At 36.1% G+C, this 14,534-nt stretch overlaps 1 protein-coding gene across 6 annotated transcripts in view; it reads right to left on the minus strand.

Moving 5' to 3' along the window:
- The window catches only part of TBC1D5 (TBC1 domain family member 5), a 315,300-nt gene that overhangs the window by 51,661 nt on the left and 249,105 nt on the right, over window positions 1–14,534 (minus strand). For all 6 annotated transcript variants that reach the window (XM_083858412.1, XM_083858415.1, XM_083858416.1 and 3 more), the window contains 2 exons: window positions 6,699–6,784; window positions 700–971 (listed from right to left, as the gene is read on the minus strand). In XM_083858412.1, the coding sequence (XP_083714538.1) occupies window positions 700–971; window positions 6,699–6,784 (358 nt within the window). The remainder of the gene's footprint in view (window positions 1–699; window positions 972–6,698; window positions 6,785–14,534) is intronic.

Here is a 14,534-nt window from a genome sequence, read left to right on the forward strand (position 1 = left end):
CTGGATGAGTCGCTAAAAGCAGCAGATACTCATATTGCCATGGGCTGGCTGAAGATGAAAAGCCGTAACCTACCTTGAGCGTGCCAGAGTATAGCAAAAAACTACCAGAGCTGAGGTTTTGAATTTGTTGTTTGATTAAGCTGTCCTCAAGAAATATAAAAAGAAAGGCTTAAGAAAAAGACATAGTGTTTGCTAAATAAAGTGCAGAGGGCCATCAAAAATTATTAAAAGACAAATTCATATTATGGTTCAAATAACTTCTTAAATAAGCTCCACACATTCTAAAGGGAATAAGATTTTGTTTATTAAGAATTACTCTCTAACTTCCTTCACTTATTATTATGTATTTAGTTAATATTATTATGCATGAGATTTTTTGCCAATAACCTGAAAAAACATGAATCAAATTAGTCTTCCAGTTAAAAAAAGGTTGCGTCTAAAAAATCTCAAAAAATTATAGGCTTGAAAACTTCTTACAGTATTTGTACATTCTTGAGAATACCTAATTCTGTATTGCACTGCAAACGTGCTGTTGTACTTGGCATAGGCATCCTGCCTAACAAAATACTTTCTTTGCTGTTTCCTCCAAATATGTACATGCTGATATAAAAATGAACAGAAGAAAGAACTTTCTTCAGCCCTGAAGATGTACGACAAAGCTTCCCTCAGTCATGGCGCTGCCACATGTTTCCCCTTTACCTTTGCCCAGCTGAACTGGCATGCTTTCAGATTTCATCATCCTCTGCTGCTGTGACTGGTGGTAGTGCTGGTGCTGCTGGTGGTGGTGCTGATGCTGAGGGGCTTCCACTGTGCTCCTGCTTGGCATTGATGAGGGAGGGAAGCTGCTCCCGCCGGCGGGAGTGCCCACTGCCCCACCTGAAGCCATGGCCGGAGCAATGAGCTTTCGGCCAAAATTCAGTAAGCTGTTGGAGACTTTGTTAATGTTCAGTGGGGCAGCTTTAGCACTGGCACTGAGAAAAAAAAGAGGAGAAATCATTGCATCATTGCAAATGGCTTGGACAGGCACAACCATACATTCATTTTTCTTCAAAACTTGGAGATAAAAATCCAAGATTTGAACATTACAAAGAAGTGTTTTACTACAGTTGCACTGGAACACAGAGAGACCACAGGGACTGGGTGTGATCTGAATTTTTCCCAACTCGAAGTGGATGCATTTTATTGGTCCTTCTCATTGAAAAATGCAGACTAACCCCAATCAAAGTTTGTACCAATTTTCTTAATTTGCCTTCATAAATTAAAAAAAGAAAAAAGGGACAAAAAGCAATCCAGGCTCCACAGAATCAAAAAATTTATAAAACTGAATTTTTGCACTTATTTGAAGATTGCTTTAATATTTATTTCTGCTAGATTAAATTCTCTCCAATGTTTAAAATGACTCAACCCCAAACACTTCTTTCAGCAAGCAAGGCTAACACTAGACTGTCCTTTTAGTGTCTCTTGCTCTGAGTTCACCTTCTGCTCAGCCCAATCATTTCAAGCCAAGCACTTTTTAATGGGAATCCTGATTTCTAAAGTGATTTTGCTGAAGAACTGCTTCAGGGTACAACACATATACTGAATCACAATCCTTATAATTGTTACTTTTTATTTTTAACTACAGTGGTTATTTAATTCACTTCAGTTATATGCAACATTAAGAATGAGGAAATTGTTGAACCATTTAATTTGTCTAAAATAAAGAGGCAAAGAACCTTCTAATTCCCAGTGGAAGTGTTCACATAACCCACAGATTAGCAAAGCCATTTCTATTTGTTCATGCAATAAGTCCCTGCCTTAGATAATTAATGCTTGAAATACCCTTTACAGAAATATATCACAACCACAAAGACCTTTTCACTCCTGAGGTTTTATTTTACTGATCTGTACTTCCATGATATAAATAGCTGTCCTTTAAAAACATGAAGAAATGTAATTAAAACCTACACAGTCATTGTACTGGGGAAAAATAGCTTTACAATGTTTTGGGGAAGTTGAACTAAAAATAAACTACAAATGAATTAATATGGGTAATTTGTAACTTCTTGCAGACACCTGGAAGAGTAATTTTGATTTTGCTCTTCCTGTAATTTCTCTATTTGTCTCCAGAGATGGGGTTTTTTTAGAATACAGAATACAAACATGTACACACATATAGAGCACATCCAGAAAATAACAACAGCTGAGTTGTTTAGAGTCAGAATAGATACTCAAAACAGACAGAAAAGGGGAGCTATCAGAAGGAAGTATGAGAGCCTGCACACACACATGATACAGCCCCAAGCTGTATGGGGTGCTTCTGCCATATACTGGTGATGAAGAAAGATGGCATCTAGAATTTTTTAGGAGGAATAGCAGTTCAGAGACTGGGACCAAGTGTTGCTTCCCAATTTATGGAAGCTGGGAAAGAATGATTGCTGAATACTAATTACAGGATGTTTCTGTGTCTCCCAATTTTATTGATTGCTGCTGGTGTTACAAGAAGTCCTTCCATAGTCACCTGAGAATGACTGACAAAGTCTCTATGAGGAAAGCATCTGCAGAACTATAAAATACTGCTGCAGGAGGTCCAAACAGTTTCAAAAGCAAACTGTTGTGAGTAGTTGTGAGGGATTGAAGTGTTAATGGCTAGTGACTCAAACAATCGCAATGTGCAAAATCTGCAGGTGCTTTGCTGAGGTCAGGTTAGCACCCCCCAGCTGAAGGGAAGGAGAGTTTTTGGATGTTTGGTGGCTCCTGGGTGAGAAGCAGAAGTCTGCTGACCCTGACCCTAAATGAAATCCAGAGACAGCAGTGCAATTGGTCTATGCAGTGCTTGCACTGAGTGATTCAAGGATTGCTGGTGTATCACAGTGCTGGATCTTTGCTGCAGTACAAAATGGAATTTCTGAAGTGGTAGCTGATTTGGTTCCACTAACAGCTGCAACACCCAACACTGCAAACCCAACAGCCACAATATAAACACCCGTGTGATTTGAGCATTGATGGGTTGATTTCAAAGCCCCCTTCTAATTGTCCTGCCTGGATGGTGAAGGAGCCAACAGAGAGTCATGGCTTCCAGTTTATTTCAGGGAATTGAATGCCAATACTGCATCTTTAAACACTGCTCAGTTGGCACGGGCTTGGAAGGGAGGGCAATGCACCTATTACAGGCTTCTGTAAGGGTATGAACATTCACCCACCATTGCGCAGGCTGCGCAGTCTCACTCCCTCTGGAAATGAAATTAATTGGAGGAGACCCTCCTGAAAAGGTGGAGGAAGCAACAACAGCAGTGTGAAAAGCACTTCATGAGACTGAAGCTGAGATTCCACATGAGAAGTATCTTAAGTCCAAGCTGTTAAACAGTTTTGTCCACTAAGGAGTAACCTGTTCAGACCAATGCCTGAGACTTGTATTGTCGTCTTTTGCCAGGAATGATGCCAGCACAGTCCCACTGAAGATAGGAGGACATGAGTCACCCTCCTAAGGGCAGCCCCCTCAGAAGTCTAACACTTTGGTCCCCTCAGACCTTCCAGAACCTGGATTTACCAGATTAACCTGTTCTGAGTGAGGGATGGCCAGTGGATTTATATGTGAAGGCTCAAAAAAACAGCCAGGGAGATTTGATAATCACTTTTCCCTTGGGCCCTTTTAAATATTTGGTTATTTTTGTGGTAGCTACTGGAGCACAAATGTCAGCATTTCAAACTGAAGTTGCTGCTTGTGGATTATGCCAGGCAAGAAAAGGTGTTGGGTACATAAATTAACACTCAATGGATTGCTTTTTTAAAATAATCTGCCTGTAGTAGGCTGAGTTTTCTCTTTTCTTTTTATAGGAACTTGTTAACAGATGAGGTGAAGCTGAATGGGATCTCAATCAGTTATCAACAGATGCAATAAATCTCATTACATTGCTGATTTGGGGGGTCATACCAGTAATAACTTGGCTGAGATTCAGAACCCAAACTTTAGTATATTTTTTCCCTCTGTTTACTGAAAACAGTCACTAAAGTTGGAGTTTGGGGTGGTACATATCACTCACCTGAAACATCACCTTATAAGGAAGATAATGGCTTGCACATTGAGTCCTAGGTTTACGTTGTCTCTAAGTCTAGAACCTTGACATACACTAAAAGAACCCCTTGACTTTGCACAAAGAATTATATTTACTGAAAGTAAGTGATGTACACTGACAGGCCACCTGAGCAACAAAGCCACTGGACACTTTGAGCTTAATGTATCACTGGAATTGTGATAGCACAGACATGCAGGAAACAAAGCTTATAGAGATGCTTGTGTATTTGTGTCCAGCAGCTTGCTTCTTTCTTGTTTCTTTATTTTTCAGCTATATTTTGCTTAATAAAAATGTGTCAGTTTTTCTTCTACACTGATTTTCTGCTTTGATATCTATGTACACCAGGACAAATTAGTTTCTTTGTATTTTTCAGATGGTTGGAAAGAGACTTTTTGAGAAAAACTTCATTTTACAATAAGTAAATAATGAACAATAAACATAAACAATTTCCAAGCCTTTATGTCCGAAACATGATTTTTAGAAATGCTTCCAACAGTGAAATGTAAGAATGTTTTAGAACTACATGACAACAAGAAAGGATAGTTATCACAGCTCCTAACAACCTCTGGTGTGATTTGGCTGTGCTGTGAACTGACACTGCTAATGATCAGCTCAGAACACATAAAAATTAATTAAAAATAAATAATGATGCTATCTAAATATCTTTTCAAGTGGTGGTTTTAAAAAATGTATTGTGAAGTAAAATCCGTGCAATTTCTCTGAATGACAGCTTCAGAAAATGAACAGTAGTGAGGTGCTGTATCTCCGGAGGACTTATATTAAAAGTGAGCTGAAGTTCAGTAAAACAAAAACAATGTGTCTATTTCTTACCATTTAAATGTCTGATATATTAATGCAAAGGATGATTACAGCCATTAAAAATGGATCAATCTACATTTTAGCCATCCAAATGTACCATATATGCACAACAATTACAAGAAAAATACTGATTGATTTATGTTGTAGAGTTATGAGCAGATGCATTTAAAAGTAAAGCATCAGTTTAAAAATATGAGTATCAAGGAGACATGAATTCCATCCACGAAGCAAACAATTTTGTTTCATCACAATAAGCATCATTGACCTTGACTGTGAATGGTGTATTTTTAAACTAGCAGTAGGAAGATGATTCAATCTCTGCAGTTTTCTGCTAAGATGGAAATGTTTTGTTTTAAGCAGGCCTTATTCAAAGGCATTTCTCTTTTCAGTAAGTTATCATTACAAGAGATGAGAGACAAATATATGAATATGACCGATTAAAAAGTTTTATATGCCATAAAATAAGCAATATATATTAGAGATTTCTCAAGATATTTTAAACATATCAGTGAGCCTGTGGAATTAAAGATGAAATAGACCTGGTAGTTGATTTAATGCATCTCTGCTTACTGCAGAAACATTTCCTAATGTTACATCTTCCATTTGTCTCCCTAGTCCAATCTTAAACAGTTTTACCGCATTTGACCTACTCTAAGTGTTCCTGTCTTGAGATTAATTTATCCCAGATTTTCTTCTATCTGAATTATTCTAAACAACTCCCCATCTCCATTGGTGTGTATTCTGAATGTATGTGTGCAAATAATTTATATTCCTACATAGATTTAATGAATTTTTCTTTCTTGGAATTTAAGTTTCTGGCAGGTGTCATTGTTTGGGCTTTATCATTTACTTGTTACTTCAAAATCCATCAAATCTTTCTTTTTGAAACCTTAAACAACTTATTTTTCCAGTTTAGGCAACACTTGAGATAATTTTTCAAAACAATAAGTAAAAACATAAAGAAAATGCAATAGAAGGTAATAATTTTTGACACCTGTCCTCAACTTTAAAGCCTGATTTATAAAGAAAAAGATGGTTTTGCAGTCACTCTATTTAGCTTTAATTTCTGCTTCTTTGTCCCTTCTAAAAAACTTCTCAAACCACTTCATTTTAATTTTAGTTGGCTTTTAATGTAGCTGATTTCAGCTACACACTACAGAATGCGACAGTGGTGCAAAGCGTCTAAAAGCCAGCAAGTTCCATGAATCAGCAGGCAGAGGGTATGGCTGGGGCCATGTACAACCCAAGAAACTGCCCGTAACTGTGTCAACTGAAGCATTATGTCTTGTGCTGGTCTGACCTGCAGCCACCAGCCATGGGCATCCATCTTGTCGCCACCCAGATAATATGGCCTTGACAAGGAATTTTGACATTATTGATACAAACCACTTATAAAAGATGGGAGAAAAAGTTTTGTAAAAATTACTTCCAACTGGATTTACATTAATTCAATTTAGCTTAGCTTCTGATACATGGATACTCCAAATTGCAATTCGGTTCATTATCAGAATTAGTTCAGCTACAGAACTTGCACTGGCAATGTTTTAACCTGTTTTTAGGATACATGTCACTGTGTAAAAGTGTCCTCAGCCTCCTTTAAAATGATACCAGCGAGTGACTGCAACACTCTGTAAAAACTTCAATTTTTTCATGTAATAATAGTCAAGGGACAGATTTGAAATAAATGTCATGAAATAAACACATGTGCTTCCAGGCACATTACATACTGCTTATGTAATTCCTGTTTAGGATAAATGTGACTTCTGAAACATTTTGTTTATGTAAGGTCTTAGTTTGGTGAACATATATTTAGAAATAGCTTACCGGGTTTTGTTCATCAAGTCTGCTCCACGTGCTTTGTAATAATCTAAATTTTGTTGGAACTGGTGAGTCACTGGTCTTGGATTTCGCTAAAAAATAATAAAAAAAGTACTTCATTTTAATTTTCTGGGAGATTTTAAGCAGAGACGCGAAATACATTCATTAAAGGGGATAAGAAACTTACAGAACAATTTCTGTTCCTGGTTTTTCAAGGCAGTAATGTCATTCACATTGAAGTGACAACTTAAAATACTTAACATAATACCAAATTCTACCTGTAAGTCTATTCCATGCTCACAGAAATCAGTACTGTTCCACATGGTGATGAGGCTATTGCTGTAGTGTTACCATTCCTAATTAAATCAGTAATTCTTGGACAAGAACAGATACTGATATGATTTCTCCCTGCAGGTCAGGTATAGAATTTGACCAAGCTAAAGTGATATGCTTTTAAAGAAAAAGATAATACTATGGAGAAACTATAGCAAACATTTTGAACTGAGTACATCACTATCAGTAGTATCTCTGTTAAGCCAAGAATTAATTTTAGCGAGACAACCTGAACAATCCCACTAGATGGCACACAAAGCCTATATTTGCTCTCCAAATTTCACTCTACTCAAATCTGAGGCCATGAATAAAGAACTGTTGTCCTATAATAAAGTGTATACAATTAGTATTGAAACCAGAATCCACTTGTTATTGTCCACCTCTGACACAATGAAACTCTTTCATGGAATCATGCTGCCTTCAGTAGATCAGAAATCATCCTTTTGGGATCTAAGAATCCACTGAACATTAAGCATAGACTGCAGTATATGCATTAAGTATCTTGATTGAATGCATGCATCCTGAAGGCCACTATTTTGTGGGTCAAGTAAATATTTTAAAGTAAAATTTTGCATGCAGATGGGAATGAAATAATGGAGCGGTACAAAGAGGTCCTTTAAAAAAATAAAAATATATATGTATATAAATGAGGAATGGGTTAAATAATTTCTAGTGCAAGAGAAAACAAAATGGTAAATGTCTGCATAATGATCAGATATATTGTATAAAAGAGATCTAAATACTTTCTAAGTATTTTCTATAAAGGTTTAATCATTTATTGGCGGTTACCTTATATTCTGATCTGCCTTCTTAAGTCCTGCTAGTAGTAAATACAGTTTTAGTGAACCATGCATTGACCCTTCCAAAACCGTTGTTCACAGGTGAGAGTACATTATATTTTTGACAGAATCAGTCTTCAGGTGTTTCAGTTCACATGTAGTATATTTCCTCTCCAGATTTCATTACAGACTGGAGTATCTACAGTCTTATCCTCTCATTTTCCATGTACCTACAGATAGCCCTCCTTCCTTGAAAATCTTGTTTCTGGAGGAAGATACCGGACTTGAATTTTAAAGACCAAAGCATTCCATGAGCATAAAAGAAGGGAAGAAACTTTACAGAATCGGTAAATACCAAAGGCTAGGATGATTTCTGGAAGCATATTTAAGGGTGGGACTTTCCAGACTGTTTCCTGCCGTTAGACTTAATCTTGTATGAAATGTCTCATTTTCTTTGAAAAGACAATAAACTTTTTAAACATATATGTTTGTAATGTTCATTAAAAAATGAATTGACTAAAAGCCATTAGACAACCATTAAAAAAATTCTTATCTATCCTACCACCCACACTGTAATGGCTGTTCTACATTTTTCATCTCCTCTTATAAAAACAATGTTTGAATAACTCTACCTATTCACAGAGCTTGAAAGTCAGTCCTCATCAACTGACAGCAATAACAATGAATCAGCTTTAGTTACTATTGCTCTAGTTTGGTAATTCAATACATTTCTATGATAATCAAATCCAAACTGACGTGATGAGGATAACTGATGGTTCTGCGACTTCTGTGTGAGTAATCAAACAGTGTAACTTTTCTCCTATGAATTAAGTAACTTCTTTCTTTACATGTTTTGAAGAGTAAGGTTGAAGAGTAAGAGATGGCTTAAATAATGGGCAGTTCTAAGTCATAAACCAGCTCTTTGAAAAGTACAAGTTACCAGGTGCTGGTCAGATTTGCAATTTGCTTTCAATAACTCAGTATATATTGATAGTTAGCAAAAACATTGAAATTTCTTTTTCACCACCCAATAAATAATAAAAAAGATTATTAAAAAGACATTGCTTCTGAATTAAATAAAAACCCAAAATCAAAACAAGAGGAAAAGATCATGTGGAACAATATCTTGAAACATATTTATGCAGAAATGACAAGCAATTGAAGACACGAAAAGCTGATCTACTATCTAAAGCACTTAAAGCCATTAATAGGAATAACATCTAACTCGAACATATGAATGAGGCTCAAGCATTATTTTCACAGAGGCCTATTTAAATTCCTGTGAGGTTTAAAGGTATCAAAGAAAAAAGCAGTTTAAAGTACTATTACATGCAGTGAAAAAAAAGCTATCTGAAAAAACATTAGAAATGCAATATAGTAAATGCCAAGGGTTATTACTGCAACTTCTTTTGTAGCATCACTGAGATATCCTCTCAAATAATTTCAATATTTAAAAAACGTAACCTGATATATATGTTAGCAGACAAGTATCTGTAAAGTATCACCACAGAAAATGTAAATACTTCTGAAAACTGAAATTCAGACAGTAAAAAATACGTTATTTTGAAGATTATGATCTCTATGTCACTGTGGTTGTCCTTTAAGCTTTGTATTCTTTTCAACAATTTTGGTAAGTTAAATGTAAAAAGCAGAACAGAAAACCTACACAGTTACGATGCTTCTTCTTTAAGAATTTTAAAGTAGTTTCCCTCTCTAAGCATTGTCCCCTAAATTTCAACTTATGCATTAGGACTAAGGACTAAATTTATTTACAAAAAACATACCTCTGTTGCTTAAAATATTCACAGCAACCACTTTTTTCCTACACAGTGCAATTTAGAATGATCCAATTTGTATTTTTTATTCCTTCAATGAGTAAAGTTATTCCTTTTCTTTTTAAATTTATTTACATTATTTTGTTACTAACTCAGATAAAATAATCTTTTTCTTAAAAGAAAAATGTTAAAATGACAGTGAAATCAATCCTTCAAATTTAACCGTTTGTTGAATCCCTCCAAGCAATTGTATGAGGGCTGAGGGCATAATACAGATTAACACATAGATGATTTTCCTCTAGTCAGGAAAGAGAGAGCAGAAATCAGAGAAAAGCTGTCTATGACAATACTAGAACCTCCCCCCGCTTTCCCACACCCATTTTGTAGGAGTAGTCTGCTGGATTTATAATTCTTCTAATGTTAATGTCTATTTAAAATGAACATAGTTTCAACTGGTAGAAAATGCCCATTTTATACTTTTAAAAGGACAATGTATGAAATTCATGTATAGAAACACATAGAAATTTATGTGATTTCGGACTTTGTCTCTTTCAAATGTATTAGCCACAGTCCGAAGGAAAAATAAGCCTGAAAATATTTCGGGTATCTCAGAGGCACTCCTGCCTCTGAGTCTTTCTTTGCCTAAAAGAGCCCCCTGTCCCTGGATCATCTGCCTGCTGAAGTCCTCCTGACTATTCTCAGCCAGCCCCAGACTAATTCACTCCAATTCCCACGGCTCCCAGGAGGTTCTTGGGGACTTTCTAGTTGCCTTTTCCTCTTCCAGGGACACGGGGCTGATCTGAGTTATATCCACAGCTGCAGTTTTCCTAGGCAAGGGACTGACGCTGCGGTCAGAATCACACTGAATGCAGCTAATTTCCTGAACTTGCACAAACTGCTGAAAAGCAAGTTTCCTACCAGCTAAGGATCCTGCTCTATGTGCTCAAATTCCCAAGTAAAGCCCTTTTCCTCCCTAGCCTCTGGAGACTTATTGCATCACATTACCCATGGAATAGACAGGATATAGCAAAGCATGTTCGTGTGTGACAGAAGTCACAGGCTGTTCTACAACGTATCTGACATCTCACCCCTTGAATACACTGCATGTTTAAAAGTTTACATGCAGGTGCAAGTGGAGAAATCTTGATAACACTCTTCTTTGTTGAGGTATTTTTTCCCTTTTTAGTTTTATTAACAAGGTGTGAAAAAAAATCAAATACAATTTTGCATAAAATTGGAAGGTTCCGAATAAGAGACAAGAATGAAAAAAGATTTTCAATATATCTAACAAAAATGAGACTTCTTTTAGCAAACATGCTATTGCCTCAATGCCAAGGGAAAAGCACTTGTCATTAGAGAAATGAATTGCTCAGCTGTTTATAAGCAAAAAGCTCTGGGGGAATTTCTCAAGGCCCAAACCACAAAGCATTGCAAGGTTACACAAACATATGTTGCAGGTGTTTTAGGGTAGACAGGTGGAAAAACCTCAGCTACGAAAAAAATACTCCACCTAATAGATTGTATCTGAAACTAGATAACCTCAGTGCAACAGAGAAAAAACAAACAAAATAGCAGCAGTGAATTCTACATCCAGGCACAATAGGCTGACCAAAATAATCATCTCACCAATGTCAAATGGAATTGTTTAAAAGATTTTTTTCCAATATATTATCCAAATTCTGCCAAAGATGTACTGCTTTTCCCCCTAAACTACTAATATTTTAAGCCTAAATCACAACCCAGACTGAACTAAACATATGTAAAAAGAAGAGAAGGGTCATAACGGAATGTTGTTCTACTTTTAAAACAATTATTTTTAGGGAGCAAATTTTCTTCTTTTTCCCCTTGTCAGCTGACATGGCAATATTGGATTTCTTCATAATTCTTGTACTGCCTAAGACATTTTTGTATTAAAATTCAATTTTTTTCCCTTTCATTTGTTTCTAATGAAAGTTGGAGGATCATGTGACCCTAAATTCAAATAGGACTGAGCGGTCAGGAAAGGTTGACCTTTTCTTGCTAGATCAGCTATGCTACTTTCTTCATTAAAGATGACATAAATATGACAAGAATTTTGACTGGGAACAGAGCTGAAATATAGCAGCTGAGATGTGGATAAGGAATACAAGTTGTTCAGTTCAGCAGCAGTTTTTCTATTAGGCACTAATAATTAATACAAAGCATTTACTAATTATTACCCAATAACTTGAGAGAGAATTTCACCTTTCCTCTTTTTATTCTTTTGTCAGATATTTAAGCAGCTGTCTCCACCCCACATTAACACACTTATACAGTGTAAGCAAAGGCTTAATACTACAGAAACATATCACAGTATTTTGTATACTAAACAACCAACCCACCCCAATGCCAAAGCACCCAAAGCAAAAAAACATTCTCCAAACAAACAAACAAACCTTTCTTTTCACCTGCTAATTCTCCTCTTCCCTTATTATACCTTCTGCAGCAAGCAACCTGCTGGAGCACAAAAGGTATTTTATCCACCTATGAACCACTGAGTTATTAGAATTAAAAAACCCAGTGAGACATTAGATAATATAAGGCGCTATTGCCAATTCAAAAGTGGTTCAAGGCCAAGAACAAAATACCATCTAAAACACAGACTGACAGTCTATCAACCCTGTATATGAAAGCAGCACAACATGAAGGGTACACTGCGCAGAACTAATAAAGAACTTCCTTTAATCACAGGAGTCAGGAGATCCATGCACTAATATTGGTGTTAGCAAAGGAATGTCATAATCCTCAAACTGGGAATAATGCTTCCTGTTTACATTCTTCAGATGATGCTAAGGGTCTCAACCATGGACCTGGTTATTTACAATGCAATAACAGCATGAAGAATTATCACATTTAACTGTTTCTACAGAAAATTAAGGAGGATTTTTTTTTGCCTAAGCAACAAAATTTCTCAGAAAAAAATGAAAAGGAAAGAAAATTCTATTAATTGGGTCAAGAATGGAAGACACCCCTGAACTCTGATTAGGCTGAAATAAATTATCTCCAGTTTTGTTACGTGACAACCCTCCATTCCCCTGGCAACTAGAAATTTCAGACACCAGGAAGATATTTTAAATACTGTGCGTTATGGTCTGTTTTTAACTTCATACACACATGCCTTCTCTCACATGGGCATTCTATGACAAGAGATGAAGAACTGAAAAAAAATGACAAGTGAGATTTAAAAATGCTTCAGTGACTTGAGTGAAAGAAATTTCTAGTTGTGTATTTTGGCTTCTTGTCCTGACTGCTTGGGAAGCCTTTTTTTATTTTCATTTATAGTATTACAGCATATTGTGTTTTAACAGGTAGATCAAATCCTACCAAATCAGCTTTTATTGATATTCCAGACAAAAAGACTCCAACCTGCCAACGTTCAAGTTCATAACCTGCGTAAAATCCCCATCTTGCATCAACAGAATCACTTAAGTACCTTTTAAATCTGCCTCTTAATTTAGTTGCCTATTTTTCAGCTGAACCCTTGGTTTTAAGAAGTAAATTAACTAAATAGTAAGGTATAAATCTGACAGTGTTCAGCTCTACCCCATGACAGATTTATGCTCTGGCATCTTGCAGCCTCACACAGTTAGGAACAGGAGTTTTACAACATTGTGGAGGAAAGCTCCAGGCTTTTGAAGGGAACACACAGCAAGCCTCGCTTTAAACCCTGGAATGCTCCAAATTATGAGATTTAAAATATGACATCTTTATGTACAGAAAAGCTACCACATTATGGTTTTATTGGCACTCGTTTTGGACAACCTGCATAACTCACTGATGGCTTTGTGAGTAATGCAGTTATCCGAAGCTTATACTTATACACCCCTTGTAACCACACTTACAGCATTACATCCTCTCCAGATACACGCTTGTACACAAATCTCACATATCAGGGAAAAACAAGAACATTTTAAGGTGCTATTTGGTTATTACTGCTATGAGGAGAAGAAACTGGATAATTCATGTTCTGCATGTAATGTGCTACGTAAATCACTTGAAAAAGGTCCCCAGGGGAAGGAGAAAAGCTCATTCACAGAGGCCCATGCACACACCACACCAAAAGGAGTATCACATCCAAGTCTTCTTGTGAAACACAGAGAGAAGCTAAGGGCCTGGTGCTGTAGGACAAGAAATTCTTTTCATTTAGGATTCCAAAAAATGAGGAATTATCCTAGAGACATTTTAATCACTATTGCTCCTTAAAAGGACAAAGGACAGAAGACATGACATCTCCAAACCTAATTTTCCATAAAAAGTTACAGCAAAGGATAAAGCATACCATTCCCAGTTCTATCTTGACAGTATTTTGCTTTTTCAGAGAAGCACTTCCCAATACAAATGTACTCCAATAGCCTGCATTACAATTGATACACTAATATTTACTATAAAATATGTAGGTACGTAAGCAGTATATCTGCATTTATATCAGAAGAGTCTGAACTCAAACTCCATCATAATACATTGGAAATGATTCAGTAGTTAATCTTTCATATATTATTGAAAAGTTATGAATCAATTTTTATATAACTCAAAGTTTGTGTTTTGCAAATTTTAGTAAATAAATTATGACATGGAAGACTTTTGATTAAGTAGAATCAAAGTGCTTTAAGTGCTTCCTTTTGATAAACTATCTTGCAAACTAGAAATGATTAATTGAATTGTCAGGTTGCACATAAGAAGAACCATAATCACCTCACTCTAAATACATTTTATAAGTGTAATTTTATAAATAATGCTATTACTTTTTTAGGAGAGGGTCAGTAGCTTTAGAAGAAAGAAACAGCCCCAAGAAATTCACAAGCAGTAAGTTTTATTGGTAGCTAAAGTAATTAAGAGTGTAAAATGCTTCAGCTTCTTGCTTTAGCAGCAAGAACAATCAGAATTTCTTTTACTTTGCTACTGAGGATGTAAACCTGCTCAAATAGAAGGAACTGTTT

This window comes from Zosterops lateralis, assembly GCF_965231275.1.
Source record: "Zosterops lateralis genome assembly, chromosome: 1".
In the NCBI taxonomy this organism is placed as follows: domain Eukaryota; kingdom Metazoa; phylum Chordata; class Aves; order Passeriformes; family Zosteropidae; genus Zosterops; species Zosterops lateralis.